This window comes from Ischnura elegans, chromosome 9 (genome assembly GCF_921293095.1).
Source record: "Ischnura elegans chromosome 9, ioIscEleg1.1, whole genome shotgun sequence".
Lineage (NCBI taxonomy): Eukaryota > Metazoa > Arthropoda > Insecta > Odonata > Coenagrionidae > Ischnura > Ischnura elegans.
In genome coordinates, this window is record NC_060254.1 from 107,134,469 (window position 1) to 107,150,472 (window position 16,004).

The 16,004-nt window shown below is 41.6% G+C and overlaps 1 protein-coding gene across 1 annotated transcript; it reads left to right on the plus strand.

Moving 5' to 3' along the window:
* Positions 1-3,587: 3,587 nt before the first annotated feature.
* LOC124165969 (proline-, glutamic acid- and leucine-rich protein 1-like) lies at positions 3,588-7,880 on the plus strand. The gene is made up of 2 exons (XM_046543518.1): positions 3,588-3,659; positions 5,076-7,880. The coding sequence occupies exon 2, from the start codon at positions 5,092-5,094 to the stop codon at positions 6,847-6,849; it is 1,758 nt and encodes a 585-aa protein (XP_046399474.1). The 5' UTR covers positions 3,588-3,659; positions 5,076-5,091; the 3' UTR covers positions 6,850-7,880.
* The last annotated feature ends 8,124 nt before the right edge of the window (positions 7,881-16,004 follow it).

A 16,004-nucleotide genomic window follows, 5' to 3' on the forward strand; every position in this document is an offset into this window, starting at 1 on the left:
TTAAGCGAAAGAGTCACGAGGGACGAGTGTGTAGGAAAGGGAAAACGAGGAGAAGCGATGGAGAAAGAGGATGCGAAAGAGAACGAAAAAAAACTGAAGAGAATGAGAGACAGGAATGCGGAACGCAAGTGAGAAGCAACGCGAAAGCAAGGGAAGAACACGTAAAATAACTACCCCCGGCCTAATAAAGGCAGTTTGACCACAAAATTACGAGGAGAATTAATGAAGCAGGCTATCCCAGATTCGATAACACAAACACTCGAGGAAAAGAAATGGTTTAGAATGACAAAAACCATTGAAATATATGATCGGAGCAATTCGCGATAAAGTATAGCTCTTGAGAGCAATTAATCAGACACTCAAAGCTCGACGTGACAGAAAACGAAAAAATTCAAGAGGAACTAGAAATTAAAATGAAATTAAAGAATTGAGCGTAGAGGAGGACGATGAGTTTATGCATGCATCGAAGTAATGCGGTCTGGCAAGCAGCACACAAGAGGGCGTGCTCGTTAAAAATGTAGAATGCAAAAAGGTGCAAATTAGCAGTCGCGTGTAGGGAGCTATTGAATTCGAATGTTGATTGAATGGTGTCGAAATATTGTCACGTGGTGAGCCATAAATGAGAGCTCAAACTGATTTGCATGAGCCCATTGTCAAAATAAATCTCAAGCAGAATTATTGGCATGGCTGAGCGTAGCTGAACAAGTTCATGGTGAAAAAATATACCAGCACTCGGGAAAAATACATCTATTTTCGACTCACAAAATCAAGTCATGTATATCCTTGGCAATTCAAAACTGATTACATAAATATTAATTGGTGTCAGCATCACTCGCGCACGATAAGAGTAACTGTCGATAGTCATTGTACAGCCCAAAACTTTGCGAACTCAAGCCCGACGGTCAGCGCTGAAATAGCGATTGACTGTATTATAGTGATAATACGATATTCTTTTTGTTTACTCTCCGTTTCTTTATCACTTTTTAGTTAAAATATTTTCATGAATGACGGAGTAGACAGCTTTTTGGCGCATTTCACCAAGGGCCTAAGTTTTAAATTGTTGCCGAGGAAATTGTAAACAAACTAAAACATATCATTCTTAAATCTATTTTTTATGAGTGGTATATTTTTAACTACGGTGCCTTTTTGAAAAATTGCAATAATTTGAATTTTCTGTAAAACAAATTTCAATGAAGTTGGACATTTGAGATTACTGCTATTGTCTGCGTTGATATAGGCATCGCACGAAGAACATTTTTTATGCTCGCATGAAGAAAAGAATAGGGCAGCCACATAAAAAATGAAAAATTGGTTATTTTGGAGGGGAAAAGACGGGAGATCGTCTCAAATAGTTTCCTAATTTAATTCAGTGATAAATCAATTTCCAAATGGTCTTCACCCTAAAAAAATAGAGCATTGGTCTTAGAGTCATATGTTCTGAGCACCGCTGAAAGACTTGTTAAAACCGGAAATAATGCTTGATGCAAAGCTACAATAAAATATGATAGTAAATGATTTCCTCTTGGTTGGAACAATAATTTGGTGTACAATGGATTCGTTCACTTCGACTCGAAATCTATGATTCATTTAACAATTTCGTTCGCGGATAGGAGGGTGTGTTGCCAATGATGGCAATAAAATCTTTCTCCTTGCGCCATTCATTCATTCATAATTTTGAAGCAACAAACCCGAATTCTGCCGTCCATTTCTCATGAGTTTATGTCCAACTGCATTGGTAATCCGGTTCATTAACAGTGTTCAAGGAACATTCGAGGGATTGAATTCATTCTCTGGGGTTCAGGTTGATAAACCTACAGTAAATAACAGAAACAGAGCCTCAAATTTCGTCTAACTCACACTGTCACACATCAATTGTAGTTTTCAAATTCTAAACCCATCACATCACATTCACCTACTCTAGGTTTTTTCCAACATGACATCAGGTTAACAAGGACTAATACTTCCCACAAAAGGGCAAAAGCAGTAAAGAAATGCAAAAAAGAATTTTTATTGTTTCACTACTTCTTCGCTTAAGGTTTTTCTCTAAAATTTGTTACATTAATAATTAAAAAAAATATATTCTCATATATAATCTAGCGCAAAATCCAGGATGAGATTCTGAGACCAAAGAAACACCCTTCTTCAATGGGGAACATCGCTACAAAAATCGCTATTTTGGAAAAGAGACGGTCAAGCAAGGATTAAAATCCGGAAGAAAAGATTCAAAACCTCGCAAAAAACGTAAATAAGATTGTTTAGTGATATCACAAGAGAAAAATATCTCATCTTCTGTGGACATCTTTTCATCGTCTATGGAAAATTATTATAGATACGAAGGAATCGGGGCGCAATTTTTCAACTCCCAGCGAAGATAAAATCCGGAACACTAAAATTCGACAATCTCATCGCGTTATTGTGTCATCGTGTTGTCACAGAAATGTGCATCTCACAAGAATCACTCGGGAGACAGTGACAATCTGCAATGCATTCCTTCCTCAAATAAAATTGGATTAACGGGCACACAGGTGCAATCACTCCGTGACCACAGGCCGTGACCGGCAGGGAGCGAATAGGGAGAAGAGCGGTGCAATAGGGAGAGGGGCGAATAGGAGGGAGGAGGAGAAGGCGAGGGAAGGGGAGTGATTGCATCCCCTCTAATTTCCTCAATTAGCCAGATTTAAAAAAAAATGTGGCCTTTTGAAGTTGCATGCTTGGGTTTCATAAAACCTGAATATAAATTCAATTAAAAGACCTTGTTCCCGAAGAGAAGTCACTCCCTCTTTCCAGCGAAAACATGGTTTGAATATCGGAAAACGACTGGTCAAAGGCCGGGAATGAAAATGCTACATTCCCTGCAAAAAATACGAATGTTTAACTCCGCAGATATTTCACCTATTAAATTCCTTGGACTAGCGAACGTTACACTATGATTACTGGAAAACGATGGTACACTCAGAGGGATCCAGATAAAAATGATTATGTTCAAATCCAATTCAATTGCAGGGACAATAGGGACAAGGGGATCACTGAAAATCCAACGCCCGGCACGTCGTCAAATCCATTCGCACATCCTCACCGACAAAAGACACTCTGGAAAGTACTCCTCCCTCACATTAAATTGTATTCAAGTGAATAACACACTGGGATGGTCCAGGGGCTGTGAATCTGTTCGACGGAGGAAAAGAGAACGCAACTGGCGAAGATCGGTCCGAAAACGAGACGAATAAGATGAGGGAAATGGTGGGAGGGTCGTGTTCGCGTGAGGCAGCCGTGGGAAGGGGGGGGAGCAATTGCTAAATGCGCGCGAGGGGTTGGAGGATGAGGGGCGAAGGGGAGCGGCAGCGGGGCGGGAAGAGGCCACTGGGATGGGCAGTAGGGTGGGGTGTGGACGACAGCGAAGGCTGAGCAATACGATAGTGGGGAGGCAAGTGTAGCTTGCGGTGTTGTGGGGGGCGGACGGGGGGGACCCTGTTATCCCTCGGAGGGGGACTCCGAAACAGCAGAGCCGCGCTCGAGATGTTGGGCGGGAGCGATGATGTCAAAGGTCGTGGTGTGAGGCTCGGCGCAGGGTGTATATAAAGGGGTGGCGCCCATCCACTGGCAAGCTCAGTCCTCTGAGGCACAGCACAACACAAGGATCATCTCTCCCACGCAATAAGGTGAGTACGAAGTGAAGAAAGACGAGTGATTTTGACGGTGGAATAGACAAAGGCACGCGATTATAGAGACGAAACAGTGACGAAACAGTGGATTTTAAACTAAGGCAGTGCTAACAGGAAAAAATAGAGCAAATAGTAATAAGACATAAAGCTCCGTTATTTTTCTATTAGTGCAGCTGATTTCATAAATTTTTCCTCAATTGTAGAGCACGAATTAATAAAAATTAAAAATGCAAATAACAAAAGTACAAATATTTGTACGCTGGTAAAATCGAATAGTAAGAGTTATTGATCGATATTGAATAGTCGTGCGAATAAATGGCATCAACCAATTGCAACTTATCTAACAAAGTTTTTTACAGAAATATGAATAATTTATTGCAATATTTTTTCATTTTTTGCAAATTTAGTCTCATGGGATAATATAGATTGATAATAAGAAAATATGAAATAGTGAGAAAATGCAGCAAAGATGTCAAGTTGTAGCCCTTGTTCGTCATTCACTAAATTAAAACTCTTCTTTGCCAAATTCCCTGCGAATTCCGACTGCTTACCACATAAATGCATTATAAAACTATAACATATCTAATAGCCTACCATCTTTCATTTTACTATTATGAAGTATTACTTCTATTGATATATGTTTTGAACGACTAACAAAATTAAATTCATTCCTATTGATGGGATGGTGAAATAATACTGATTTAATTAAAATATGCTAGTCTTAATACATTATGGTGTTTCATTACGAAATGCATAGGTGTTGCGATTTACAATCCATTATCGTGCATGAGTGAGTACGCATGGTAATATTTATTTACCCAAGGTGCGTCCACTAATTTTCCTACATTCAACCTACTATTCTAATAACGTTTTAATATTTCTTACTTTTCCTAATTTTAATCATTATATTGATTATAATACTACTTTGAATTATTTAATCGGCAAAATAAGGCATATTAAAGACAAAGTATCTGGATGAATCTGATTTTACAGCCATGAATTTCAAAAGAGATTTAAGTTTTTCAGCGGTGCTCTCACGCAATCACTTAAGCCTTTTTTTATCACTCAGTCCATTTTTCACATCCAAATAAATTCAAGCAGACGGATACTATTCACCCTTCGTTTCATAATCTCGTTTCAATTTGTGACTTGGTGAACAGTAAATTTCGACTTCAAACATAAGGTTTTCACCTTTCCTCCCAATTACTTTACATCAATTAATACGAGGGATTTTTCTGTTGGGAAATCCTACAAACGATAGATATTTTTTAAGCGGTGATCCGTTTAGCATATTCAAATAACTTCGCTGGTAAATGCTATTTACCAATGGCTACCCAATTATTTGATATGGCTGTACAATTGGCCCATTTATCAGAGCTACTTGTTTAAACTGGTGCTTTGTTTTCCTCCTAGTCCTAATTTAGAAGCCATGAGGTGCTTCCTTCCACTGGCTGCTCTGCTGAGCGTGGCCCTCGCCGGACAGAGCCAGGTCGCCGTTCGCCTGCCCTTCCTCAACCCTGCCGGAGTCACCTACGTCAGCGGTCCCGCTCCCGCTGGCCTCGTCGCAGGCCCTAACGTCCACCAGCCATACGCCTACGCTGCCGGCCCTGCCGTCCACCAGCCATACGCCTACGCTGCCGGCCCTGCCGTCCACCAGCCATACGCCTACGCCGCCGGACACTCCGTGCACCAGCCCCTTGCCTACGCTGCCGCCCCCGCCTACAGACAGAGCACCTTCCATGGTGCACAGTTCGCTTACCACGCAGCGCCCGTCGCCCAGCCCGTGCACCACGTCGCCCAGCCCGTGTCCGCCTCCGTGCACCACGTTCCGGCCGTCGCCAATGTTCCCGTGACTCACATCGAGGCCACGCACGGCGTCGTGCAGAAGACCATCGACGTGGCCCACCCCGCCGTCTCCACGCGCAAGTTCCACGTGCGCAGACCCGCCATCCAGAAGCAGTTCTACGACATCGAGGAGCGCGTGGTCGTCCGCCCGGCTGGCTCTGCCCTCGTCGAACTGGACGAGCCCATCGCGAAGGAGCAGAGGGGAGGAGCCGTCATCAGCCCGGCCCTGCACCACCCCGTGCCCTCCGTGAGGGTCTTCCCCGCGTACAAGGCGCTGCACGCCGTGCCGCTCGCCACCCACACCGCGGCCGTCATCCCGGCACACCACGCGCCAGCTGCACCCGCCGCGCCCACCGGCCCCGCTCCCACCGATGCCTTCCCGACCGACCAGCCGTCCAGCTCCCAGGCCACACCCAACCAGGACTCCTCCTTCGATGACTCCGACTCTGTGTCCGTGGGAAACCCCGAATTCCGCTCCGCCATCAACGACCAGGACGGCCAGAACCAAGAGCAAGAGCAGCAGAGCCAGAACGAGGAACAGAAGGAGGAGCAGCAAGGAGAACAGATGCAGGGGCAGCAGCAAGAACAAGAGCAGGAGCAGCAACAACAACAAGATGAGCAGAACAACGACCAGTCCCTCCAGCAGAGGTCCAGCTTCCAGTTAGACGACTCTCGCCAGTTCCAGTCCGAGAGGGAGCAGTACGAAGCCAGGCAGTTCAACTTCGCTTCCCTCGCCCAGCAGCAGCAGCCCAACTTCACCCCTGACCCCATCCCTGGAGAGCAGGCCAGCAACGGGCAGACCGAGGCTAAATTCGAGGGCCGCTCACTGGAGGCCGATGGTCGCTCCGTCTTCCCCTCCCTCAGAAACCTGGACTCTGCTTCCAGCAGGACCAACCAGCAGAGGCTCATCCAGCTCCTGACAGCCCGCGACGGAGTCGTCGAGGTCGGATTCGGACGCTCCGGACCCGCTTCTGGACACAACATCGACGCTGGCGGCGTCCGCGCTAGAGTCATCTCCGCCACGCCCACCCCCGACCACGCAGAGCCCTCCGGGGAACGCGTCTCCACGCGCAGGGTCGTCGTTTCGAGACCCGTGGAGACCCTCCAGGAACTGGACGTGATTCAGCCCGTCACTAAATTGCAGCGCGTCACCGTCAACACCCCCACACTCTTCAAGACCGCCCGCCTCGGAGTCGCACAAGTGGCGACATCCGTGCCGGTCATCAAGAAGACATACGCCGCACCCATCCTCCACAAGACATACGCCGCTCCCCTGCTCCACAAGACCTATGCCGCTCCCGCGCCGCTCGTCTACCAAAAACCCCTTACACACTACTACTAAGCCCATCAATTTCCTCGTTCATCCACGTTGAAGAATGAAATCATTTGCTCACTTCCCCACACGATACGAAGTAAACGACATCCATTCGATGCAATGCATGTCTCATTCGGTCACATATGGGAAGGCACAAGAAACAGAGCTTAACGTAAAATTCTCATGAATTGCTACAGGTATGATGGCCATATATTCAGCCTATCAATAAACCAGGCGGCTTATTAGCAAGAAGCATGGTAGATTTAAATAGTTCAGGTCCATTTCCAAAATCTGAAAGCATGCTAAAAAAGAAGATATTTAAGCATAATGTTTTCTATCGCATGATATCTATTTCAATATTTATTACCGAAGATAAGTATTTTCACAAAAATCTATCTATTCTGATAAGTCAACTTTTTCAAATACCTAGTTTTCCTATCATCGCATTAAAATCTAAAAATTATTAAATTATTTTAAGCCTTCATTAAGGTATAAGAGTGAATGCATGATGTACGAGAGAGCATATATCTAATTAAATGTGTGAGTATGTAGTATTTCTCTTTGCGATGATGACCTCTACATCCTTTAACAATTCTATGTACGCCATTTTACCTCTAGCAAAAGCGTGGGATCTTATGCTAAAATTCTTGCCATCCATTCATAATGAATGAATGGCAAGATGCTTGATATTTCCATATGTGTACTGAAAAGTATAATAGTTACCTATAGAATAGACAGGATAGTGAAATAACATATCGAATGTAACATCAAACGCCAACCAATCTGTTAGACAAAGGCCTATCTACGAACCTGACTCAACCAAATACTTTTCAGAGGATCGCATAAATTCCTGTGCTCTTCGAGTATCAGACCACGGCCACAAAACCACTAGGCAAGAAAATCACAATCACACCTCAACGACACTTTCACCTCTTTCCCATTTTCTAGCCTAGAATTGTAGTGATATGTACAGAAATGTGTATAAATATTTTGAATATGTTTGAAATTGTGAAGTTTTATTTATAAGAATCAAGCAATAAAAACAAGTGAATAATATATATCCTTCGTTTTATTTCCATTATAATTTCATACTGTACATTTCGGCAATCAGCCTCTTCCTTTTTGTGAGTCTGCCTATCATGAGCATTTGCAAATAATGGCGGAGAAGCTACAAAAATATCAGTTAATCCCCGTGAGCACTCTGCAAAAAGTAAATTATAATAAGTGGGAAGGAGTTTAATTTTCTATAAATGGGTGAAGTTCATCACATCGACTCACATCATTCACATATTCATGAGTTCGATATGGCTCAAATACTCTTACGAAGCAATACAAAAATATTTAATACTACCCGCGATACGCTAATTTAATATACCCACCTATACTTTAAAAACCCCATGAATTTATGAATGTAAGCAAAATGTGACATCGATGACGAGAAAAGGTCATGATTAACAAGTACGTCATTGTTTAATTGCAAAACCGCGTCGGCATAAATACATATAAAATCGTCGGCATAAAATAATCGGGCTCTTACTTCATGTTACATGCATGATACACCGTAATGCAAGTACAGTAAGATTTTAGAATGAAGGGCAAATTTAGTATAAAAAGTATGAGAATTTAAACGATCATTTTAAAAACGTGCATGAGACCCAGTTCAATATTTTGAGTAACATTTTTCCGAGGAGGAAAATGCACGGAGATGTATGCTAAGCAAAAAAAACAGGACGTTATTTTATGGGCCTGTTAGGCAATCGTCCGAATTTTCTCTTGGTGTGATGCTTGCACATGAACCGCGGACCAGTTCCTTCAAAAGAGGACCAAGGTAAGAAAATCCTCCTCCCATCGCTCCAATCTTCCTCCCAATCTGGTTTCTCGGCCAGGGCGTGTGCCATCCACCCCGTGCGTGACATTCAACAGCTTTGAATGAATCGCCGACAAAAAAATGAAACTGGTCCGTACTGTTTCATCAGTCAAGCTAATAAAAGCACAGCTATCAATATTGGGATCAAGTAGCGTGTTGCATCCTGGGCACCATTGCAGAATGTGAAATTTTGGCCGGTTTAACAGAAATCTTTGCCCATCAAAAACACTAGGCTCAAATTTGTTACGAATCCAAGGGGGGGGAATTATTTTTTCCACTTTGCAGAAGAACTGATAAAGATTTGATAAGAGGGTTCTCGAGGGTTATAATGAGAAATAAGGCGAGACATGGAGCTGAGATAATTTAGCCGTCATTCTATACAAAAAATACAAAATACAACTGCACATATTACCAAGCATTCCAAAATGAAAAGTTCACCCATTTTCATCTCACTTAAACTAAATTAATGCCCGGAAAAATGAAGTTAAAGACCAGCACTGTGGACTTATACCTACATAGCTAACTCATCGCATCAAACCAGTCAACGTATGACCCATGTCATGGAAATAGGGAAGTAATTAAGCTCGTTAATAAGCAGACTACCTCATGAAGGCACCTAAACATATTTTCATGGCTATCGCTACCTGAATACGGGTCGAAATACTAAAATGAAGGGGATATCACGGAAAATAAAGTCAGAAACAATATCAAAAGTGAAAGAGGAATCGAGGGCCGAGGAGAGGACAATTTGTGACCTCAACAGCGAGCACAATCGAATGCATTCACTTCATTTATTTGCCTCTTCCAAATAGAAAATATTAGCCCATAATAACTAGAAGAGGAGGTCTTCTTCATTGCACAAAATTCATACGAACAAGCCTCCTGATATTTGACAATAGTTTGAATAGAAATTGGCCGATTGAGTACGAATGTTTTTCAATCCAATATAGATTTTTTAATAAAACATCAAAGGTTCCGAAGAGAAAGGGTTTTTCAGAGTGTGCACGCGAAGGACATTTTCGCACCAAACGCACTTGCATGACAACCACAACACCCCCTTCTCTCCCTACAATCGATTCACATTACGAAACGGACCCTTCCGCACGCTGAAAAAACAAAAGACAGACGGCATCGCATAAAATGCATGGGCACACCGCGCTCACCTTTCGTCACACAGCGGGCATTGAAATCTCGCGGGCATTGGAATCTCCGAGGAGGGAAGAAAGCAAACACGAGAGAGTTTTATGGGAGGGAAAGCGATGGGCCAACTGATCTGATTCACTTTCCTGCGGGCGCAGCGCCACGTGGGCGGGGTGTGTTGGCATTGGGAAGCTCTCCGCCACAGCCCAAATCGGGTGGCAGCTCCACACCCAACCTCACACTATGGGCAGATGCGTCGACACTTGCGCCCAATACAGCACAAACAATATGTGAATTCATCAATCACGCCAATGGATCCTCCGCGACGATTACACAGGCCAACAAAAAAATTTTGTTTGAAAACTTTTTTATTTTAATAGCTGATCTTTATAGATTTTGATGTGCCGAATCCAAACCAGGCCTTAGTTTTTTTGTATCACCCATAGTTCCCAAGCAATATGTATCTAATAACTAGTCTAATACCCCTATACGGTATACAGGGAAATCAATGAAACGCTGTATTACATCATGAAATTGTTTGTATTTACTGCTCACTACATAGTGATAAAATTGTTTGTATCTACAGCAGCGTGATAACACATGGTTCACTTGTCAACTGGAATTGGTCTACTTTCTTTCCCTTTTATCCTTGAAGCTTCTTGCGTAGCCTTTTCTGCGATGAATCGCTGAACTTCTCGGTGAAGTACCAACAGTAATCCCCTATTATCTTCGTTCATTATACCTACTTTTTCAATTTTATTATAACTATAAAAAAGCTGTTAAATTCTAAAAATATTGCTTGATTTCATAAATTTAACTCTAAAATGTGAATAAATGGTGGGTGATACAACTTTAAAACTATCATATTTGGATTCAGTAACTTTAAAAAAATAAGAATAAGATATTTTCAGTAAAAAGTTTTTTCATTATTGGCCTGTGTTATTAGCGCAGTGGAAGCAAAAAGGATAGAGGGATTGGCTACAGCCCGGCAGTACTTGCTTTTGTATCCCAGGTGAAACCCAAAGACACCACCTATCTCAAAAGAATCCTTTAGCGTGATGTGGCTCACGGAAAAAACCGGCCCCTCTTCCCTAAATGAGTGAGATTCACGCTGCTGAGGCGTGGTCCGGAGTGAGATGTGCTTCCACCAATCCAAACCACGCATGGGGTTGAGCAACTGCGAGAGTGATACGGCGAATCAACACCTCTACATTTATTACGTACAGATCTAGCATGAATGAATGATAACGAGTCTTGCATTATGTTTTTAATATTACTCACTTCCTTATTTCTCTTATAGGCCAAACACATTGGGAGTGAATATCCATGGAGAAAAAATTAGCATGCTAATATTTGCCGATGACATAGCCGTTATAGCAGAAACAGAGAAGGATTTGAAAAATATTCTGGTTAATATGGGTAGGGTTATGAGTAGATATCAACTGAAAATAAGCACGAAGAAAACCAAGATATTAGTATGCAGCAGAAGAGAAGAAGTCAAGACTAACATTAAAAAAGGGAAGCAAAAACTGATGGAGGTGGATGAATTCGGCTATTTGGGAAGCAAGATAACTAGTGACGGGAGAAGTAAGAAAAGAATTATCAGCAGAATAGCCCAGGCGAAGAGAGCATTCCACCAAAAGAGAGACCTGCTTACAGCGGGAAACTTAAATATGGAAGTAAAGAAACAATTTATAAGAGCCTACATTTGGAGTATGCTCATATACAGAAGTGAGGCATGAACAATGACCGCAGCGGAGAAAGCAAGGATAGAGGCCTTCGAAATGTGGTGCTACAGAAGAATGATGAAGATCAAATGGATCGACCGAGTTAGTAACGATGAAGTCCTAAGAAAAGTAGGAGGGAAGAGAAGCCTCATGAAAACCTTAACAAGAAGAATGAACAACCCTATAGGCCATATCTTAAGACATGATGGCCTGATGAAGACAATCATCGAGGGACAAGTGGAAGGCAAGAACGGAAAGGAAGATCTCGAACAAAATATATGGAACAAGTAAAGAAGGATGTGAAAAAGAAGAAATACATAGGTGTGAAAAGATTAGCTGATAGGAGCATTGGGCAAGGACTGCGTCAAACCAATCCTAGGATTTTTGACCAGTGGTGATGATGAGGCCAAACACAAAAGAAAAACTACTACATGTAATAGAAAGGGAATGCCAGCAAATAATTTTGTTGCTGATGCGTTATAGCACCAAGGTAATTGCAAATCCTTCAATTCTATGAGATCTAGCAGTACTGCATTCGTTGCATTATTAATTAAATTATAAGCGTCTACGCGGAACAACATACGATTGCCAACCATCAATGATTCAATGGGAAATGGATAGTTAAAAGCGTGAAAGCAAATTAAATTTATTCTTCCATCTCTGATGGTTTGAAACAAATATCTTTCCTTGGAATGTGACATCTTACTCAGTGGCGCAGCGAGAGGGGGTTTTAGGGCATAAATCCCCCCAGAGCTCAGAGAAAGTTTTAACTTTAATCCATTTCACTTAATTGGATTACTATTACTTATATAATAAATTAAATATTAATATATATCCCTTAGAAGGCCACAAAACTCACCATTTTGAACCATTTATATGAAATTTTTTAAGGGAAGGCCCCCGCACCTCCCGTTTACCCTGGCGGGTATTCCACACCCTCAGACACGCCAGTGTTTTGCGCCTTAAACCCCCCCCCCCTAGCCTTATTTCCTAGCTGCGCCCCTAATCTCACTTATTCCAATTTCAGTATTGTTCTCGGTCTACTGAAGGTGACTCTACAAAAATTCAATCACAATTATAACTCAAAACCCCATTTTTTGCAACATAATTCTGCAATGATATATTATATCAATAAATACAAATGAATATTGAATTTATCAAAGACACGACCCGATGATATGAGAAAAAAGCTTAGATGAATATTTTAAGACTGTAGCCACTAGGGTTATAGCCTCAATGATCTCTCAGAAGTTCTTATTTCTCGTGTAATCATTTAAAAAATAATGTATGAATATAATTTATAGTTAATAATTGCATTAAATAAGCCCCATCCAACAAAAGAAAACTTTTCACTGCCAATGGCTACGCATGCAGTATGATAACAAAGAAAAACCTGATAAAGGCCTTTTCGGAGTGCTGTGGTGTATGGCAGCGAGCACAGACTGTAAGCAAGCGGTGAGAAAAACACTAAAGCCTTTTGAGGTATGGTACTAAGGAAGGCTGTGAAAAGAAAGCTGACTAGAGCGAATGAGAAATGAACGGGTGTTAGCATAAGTGAACGGACAGCGGAGTCTACGGAAAACATCATGACGACGATGGGACAAATCTACTGGCTAAATAGGCTCTGAGGGATAATAGGATAGTTTCCTTCATCAAAGAAACCGAAAGGCATTGATGGCGATTCGTTACCCACCATTAGTGTATTCATAATATACAAATTATTTGGTTTTAGAAATACCGGTTTAGACGAATGGCAATGGTCAATTTTTATCCTCATTTGAAATTGGCCAGATTGGCGTCCATGCTATGCCAATCCTCGTGACGTCACAGGGGCCTAGTTTCAATACGAGTAGATAGGAGTTTTACATAGTCTGAGATTACCAATGCATGCATGAGGGACCGGGCTCAGGGAAACATGTCTTAATAATCAACTATTAAAACTGCCTATGGTCGGAAAGACTCCTTCGTTTGATAAGGTATTAATAATCCTTATTTAAGCCAAGCGCTACCAGCTAGCAGGGTACTCTGGTACCTGCTAGCATTCTGCGTCGTATCAGCGCTCAAAGCCTCGCCCCAAAGCCACCTCACATGCGGCAGCGGGAACCAGAATGACGTCACACGGGCTTTTCCCGGCATTCATTCTTAGCCGTCGCGTTTTCGCGCGCTTGAAAATTTTCACTTACCATTTAATCGCGAAAAAGAGATATCGTCATTTAAAAATCTAAATGCGTGAAATATGTACTCCGGGAGTAATAATCTTTCGATTTAGGCAATAAAAAAATAATAGAAATCCACCCTATTGTAGAAGGGCAAGAGATGAAAAGGAAGACCGAGGAGGTATTGGACGATATTTATGAATGATATGGCATGCAGACATTTTTTTAAATTAAGAGATGGCTGCTGCCAACTAATCCAGAGGGTTTTTAAAAAAGGCTGCAGAAGCAGCAGCTCTTGCGGGTAGACAAAATGTTGGATTTACATAGTAAGAGAGGGGGGGGGGCAATGTGACGGTGCGATTGTGTTCTCCTGTGTCTCAGTGGCCAGCCCTCCGCTTGGGATGGTGCAAGGGTGGGTTTGTGGGGCGGAGCGCCATCAAGGATGCGAGTCGCGTTCGCCGACGCGTTGTGTCAGCGCGCCGATGGCCGACCCAAAGGACGATCCCTTACACAATCGGAATTCCACGAAAACTCACCTCACGTCTCCGTGAAAAAATAAATATCCCCCAAAAGCGAAGATTCTCACCCGAAGTTGGTGTGCTCAGGAGATTCGCGTGCCCGACACTGCCAACCACCCCGCCATTAGCAGGTGACGGAGACTCTCTACGCCACTCTCTATCTTTGAATCAAGCAAGAAGGGCGTCTCATTTCACCCTAGACGATTTCCTCACTTGCCTTTCAATCGATTAACAGCATGATAAAATGCATCTTTGATATACCTAGGCCGACGACTGAAATTTATCGACAGTCACACAAATACTTAGGGCCTAAATTATTTAGTATGTTGCCAAGAAATGTGGCAAACTTGGAAAAAAGATGGGGATTTACATCCGCTGTCAAAAAATGGCTTATGAGGTATGAGGAAGTAGAGTTTCTGTTAAAAAAAGTGACATAAAAACGTTTTCAATAAAAGGTATATTGTATGTATGTAATTATGCGTACATGCAAGTAAGTTTCTTATCCTTGTGTACATTTTTGAAATATCACAAGTGAATGCAATCGGTAAAATAAAATATCACTGATTGCAAAGAAATAAATTTACTTTTCATGTATGTTTGCACCAGACCCGTACAAAAAGTGTAAGATGGTAGCCCCAAAACTATTCAATAAGGGGTACTTATATTTTCCACAATTATTTAAATGTTTTCTAATGTAATATATTTGAATATAAATGGGTTAAAGTTATGTCATTATTATGTTATATTTCTCTGTATTTGCCTTATTCAGAAGTCAAATAGCCTACACAATATTTTATTTTTATTGACTGTCAACGACGCTGTATCCCAGAATTTGAAGCCATGAAATTTAAAACGGCACAAGTTTACTAAGCAGGAGTTTGGAATGAATAGTTTGAATGTATATCTTTTGAGCTACTTTTGCTGTTAATTCGACTTTTTTTACAAATGTGTATCGAATGAGGCAAAATATCGATGCCCAGGGAAAAGTCATCGTAATACCTTCGGTAGCGTTTAAGATATGCATGAAAATTGGATTTTTCAAAACTTCAACTAAACTGACATTTCTCATTTTAGAGAACACGGTTGCAATTAGGTTTCAAATTGAAATAAGTCCCTGTAGTATCTACCCTAAAATTACTTGAAAGTACTTCAACTACCATTCTGAATACCAAAGAAAATTCTTGATTTTAAGTCCTAAAACTGACCCATGAGTTTTAGAGGATGCCGCGTATGAGTAGGAACGAAGCGATTTGTGAGCTTGGTTTGAATAGTCCTTTTCTAAAGTCCTTTCAAGACGATATTGAATTACTAAATGCCAATTTCACATTTAGATTTCCGATACAGAAAATACCAAAGCATCTGAACATTATACTTCGCTCTTATTTTCAATGTATTCTACACCTTTTCTTCTTGTCAACTTCAAAGAAGTTAAATTGAAATCTGTATTTAGGGCTATGCAAAAAAAATTTTCGTAAATTTTCTAAATTTTCGATTGTTGGAAGAAAATTGAATTGTATTCCCTTTCCAAATAATATCGTGACCGACGATGGCAAACGACGTGGTCCAGCAGAGCGGGAGGCTGTGCCGAGAAATTTATTTTGGAGATGGAAGACAATTTACACACATGGAGTAGATCCGAAAACGATGTCTGGAGACAATAGGGTAGTTTTCTTCATCAAAGAAAACGAAAGGCATTGATTGCGATCCGTTACCCACCATTAGTGTATTCATAATATAAAAATTATTTGGTTTTAGAAATCCCAGTTTAGATGAA

Coding starts and splice junctions, on each gene's coding strand:
- LOC124165969 (XM_046543518.1), top strand. CDS start 5,092: ATGAGGTGCTTCCTTCCACTGGCTGCTCTGCTGAGCGTGGCCCTCGCC.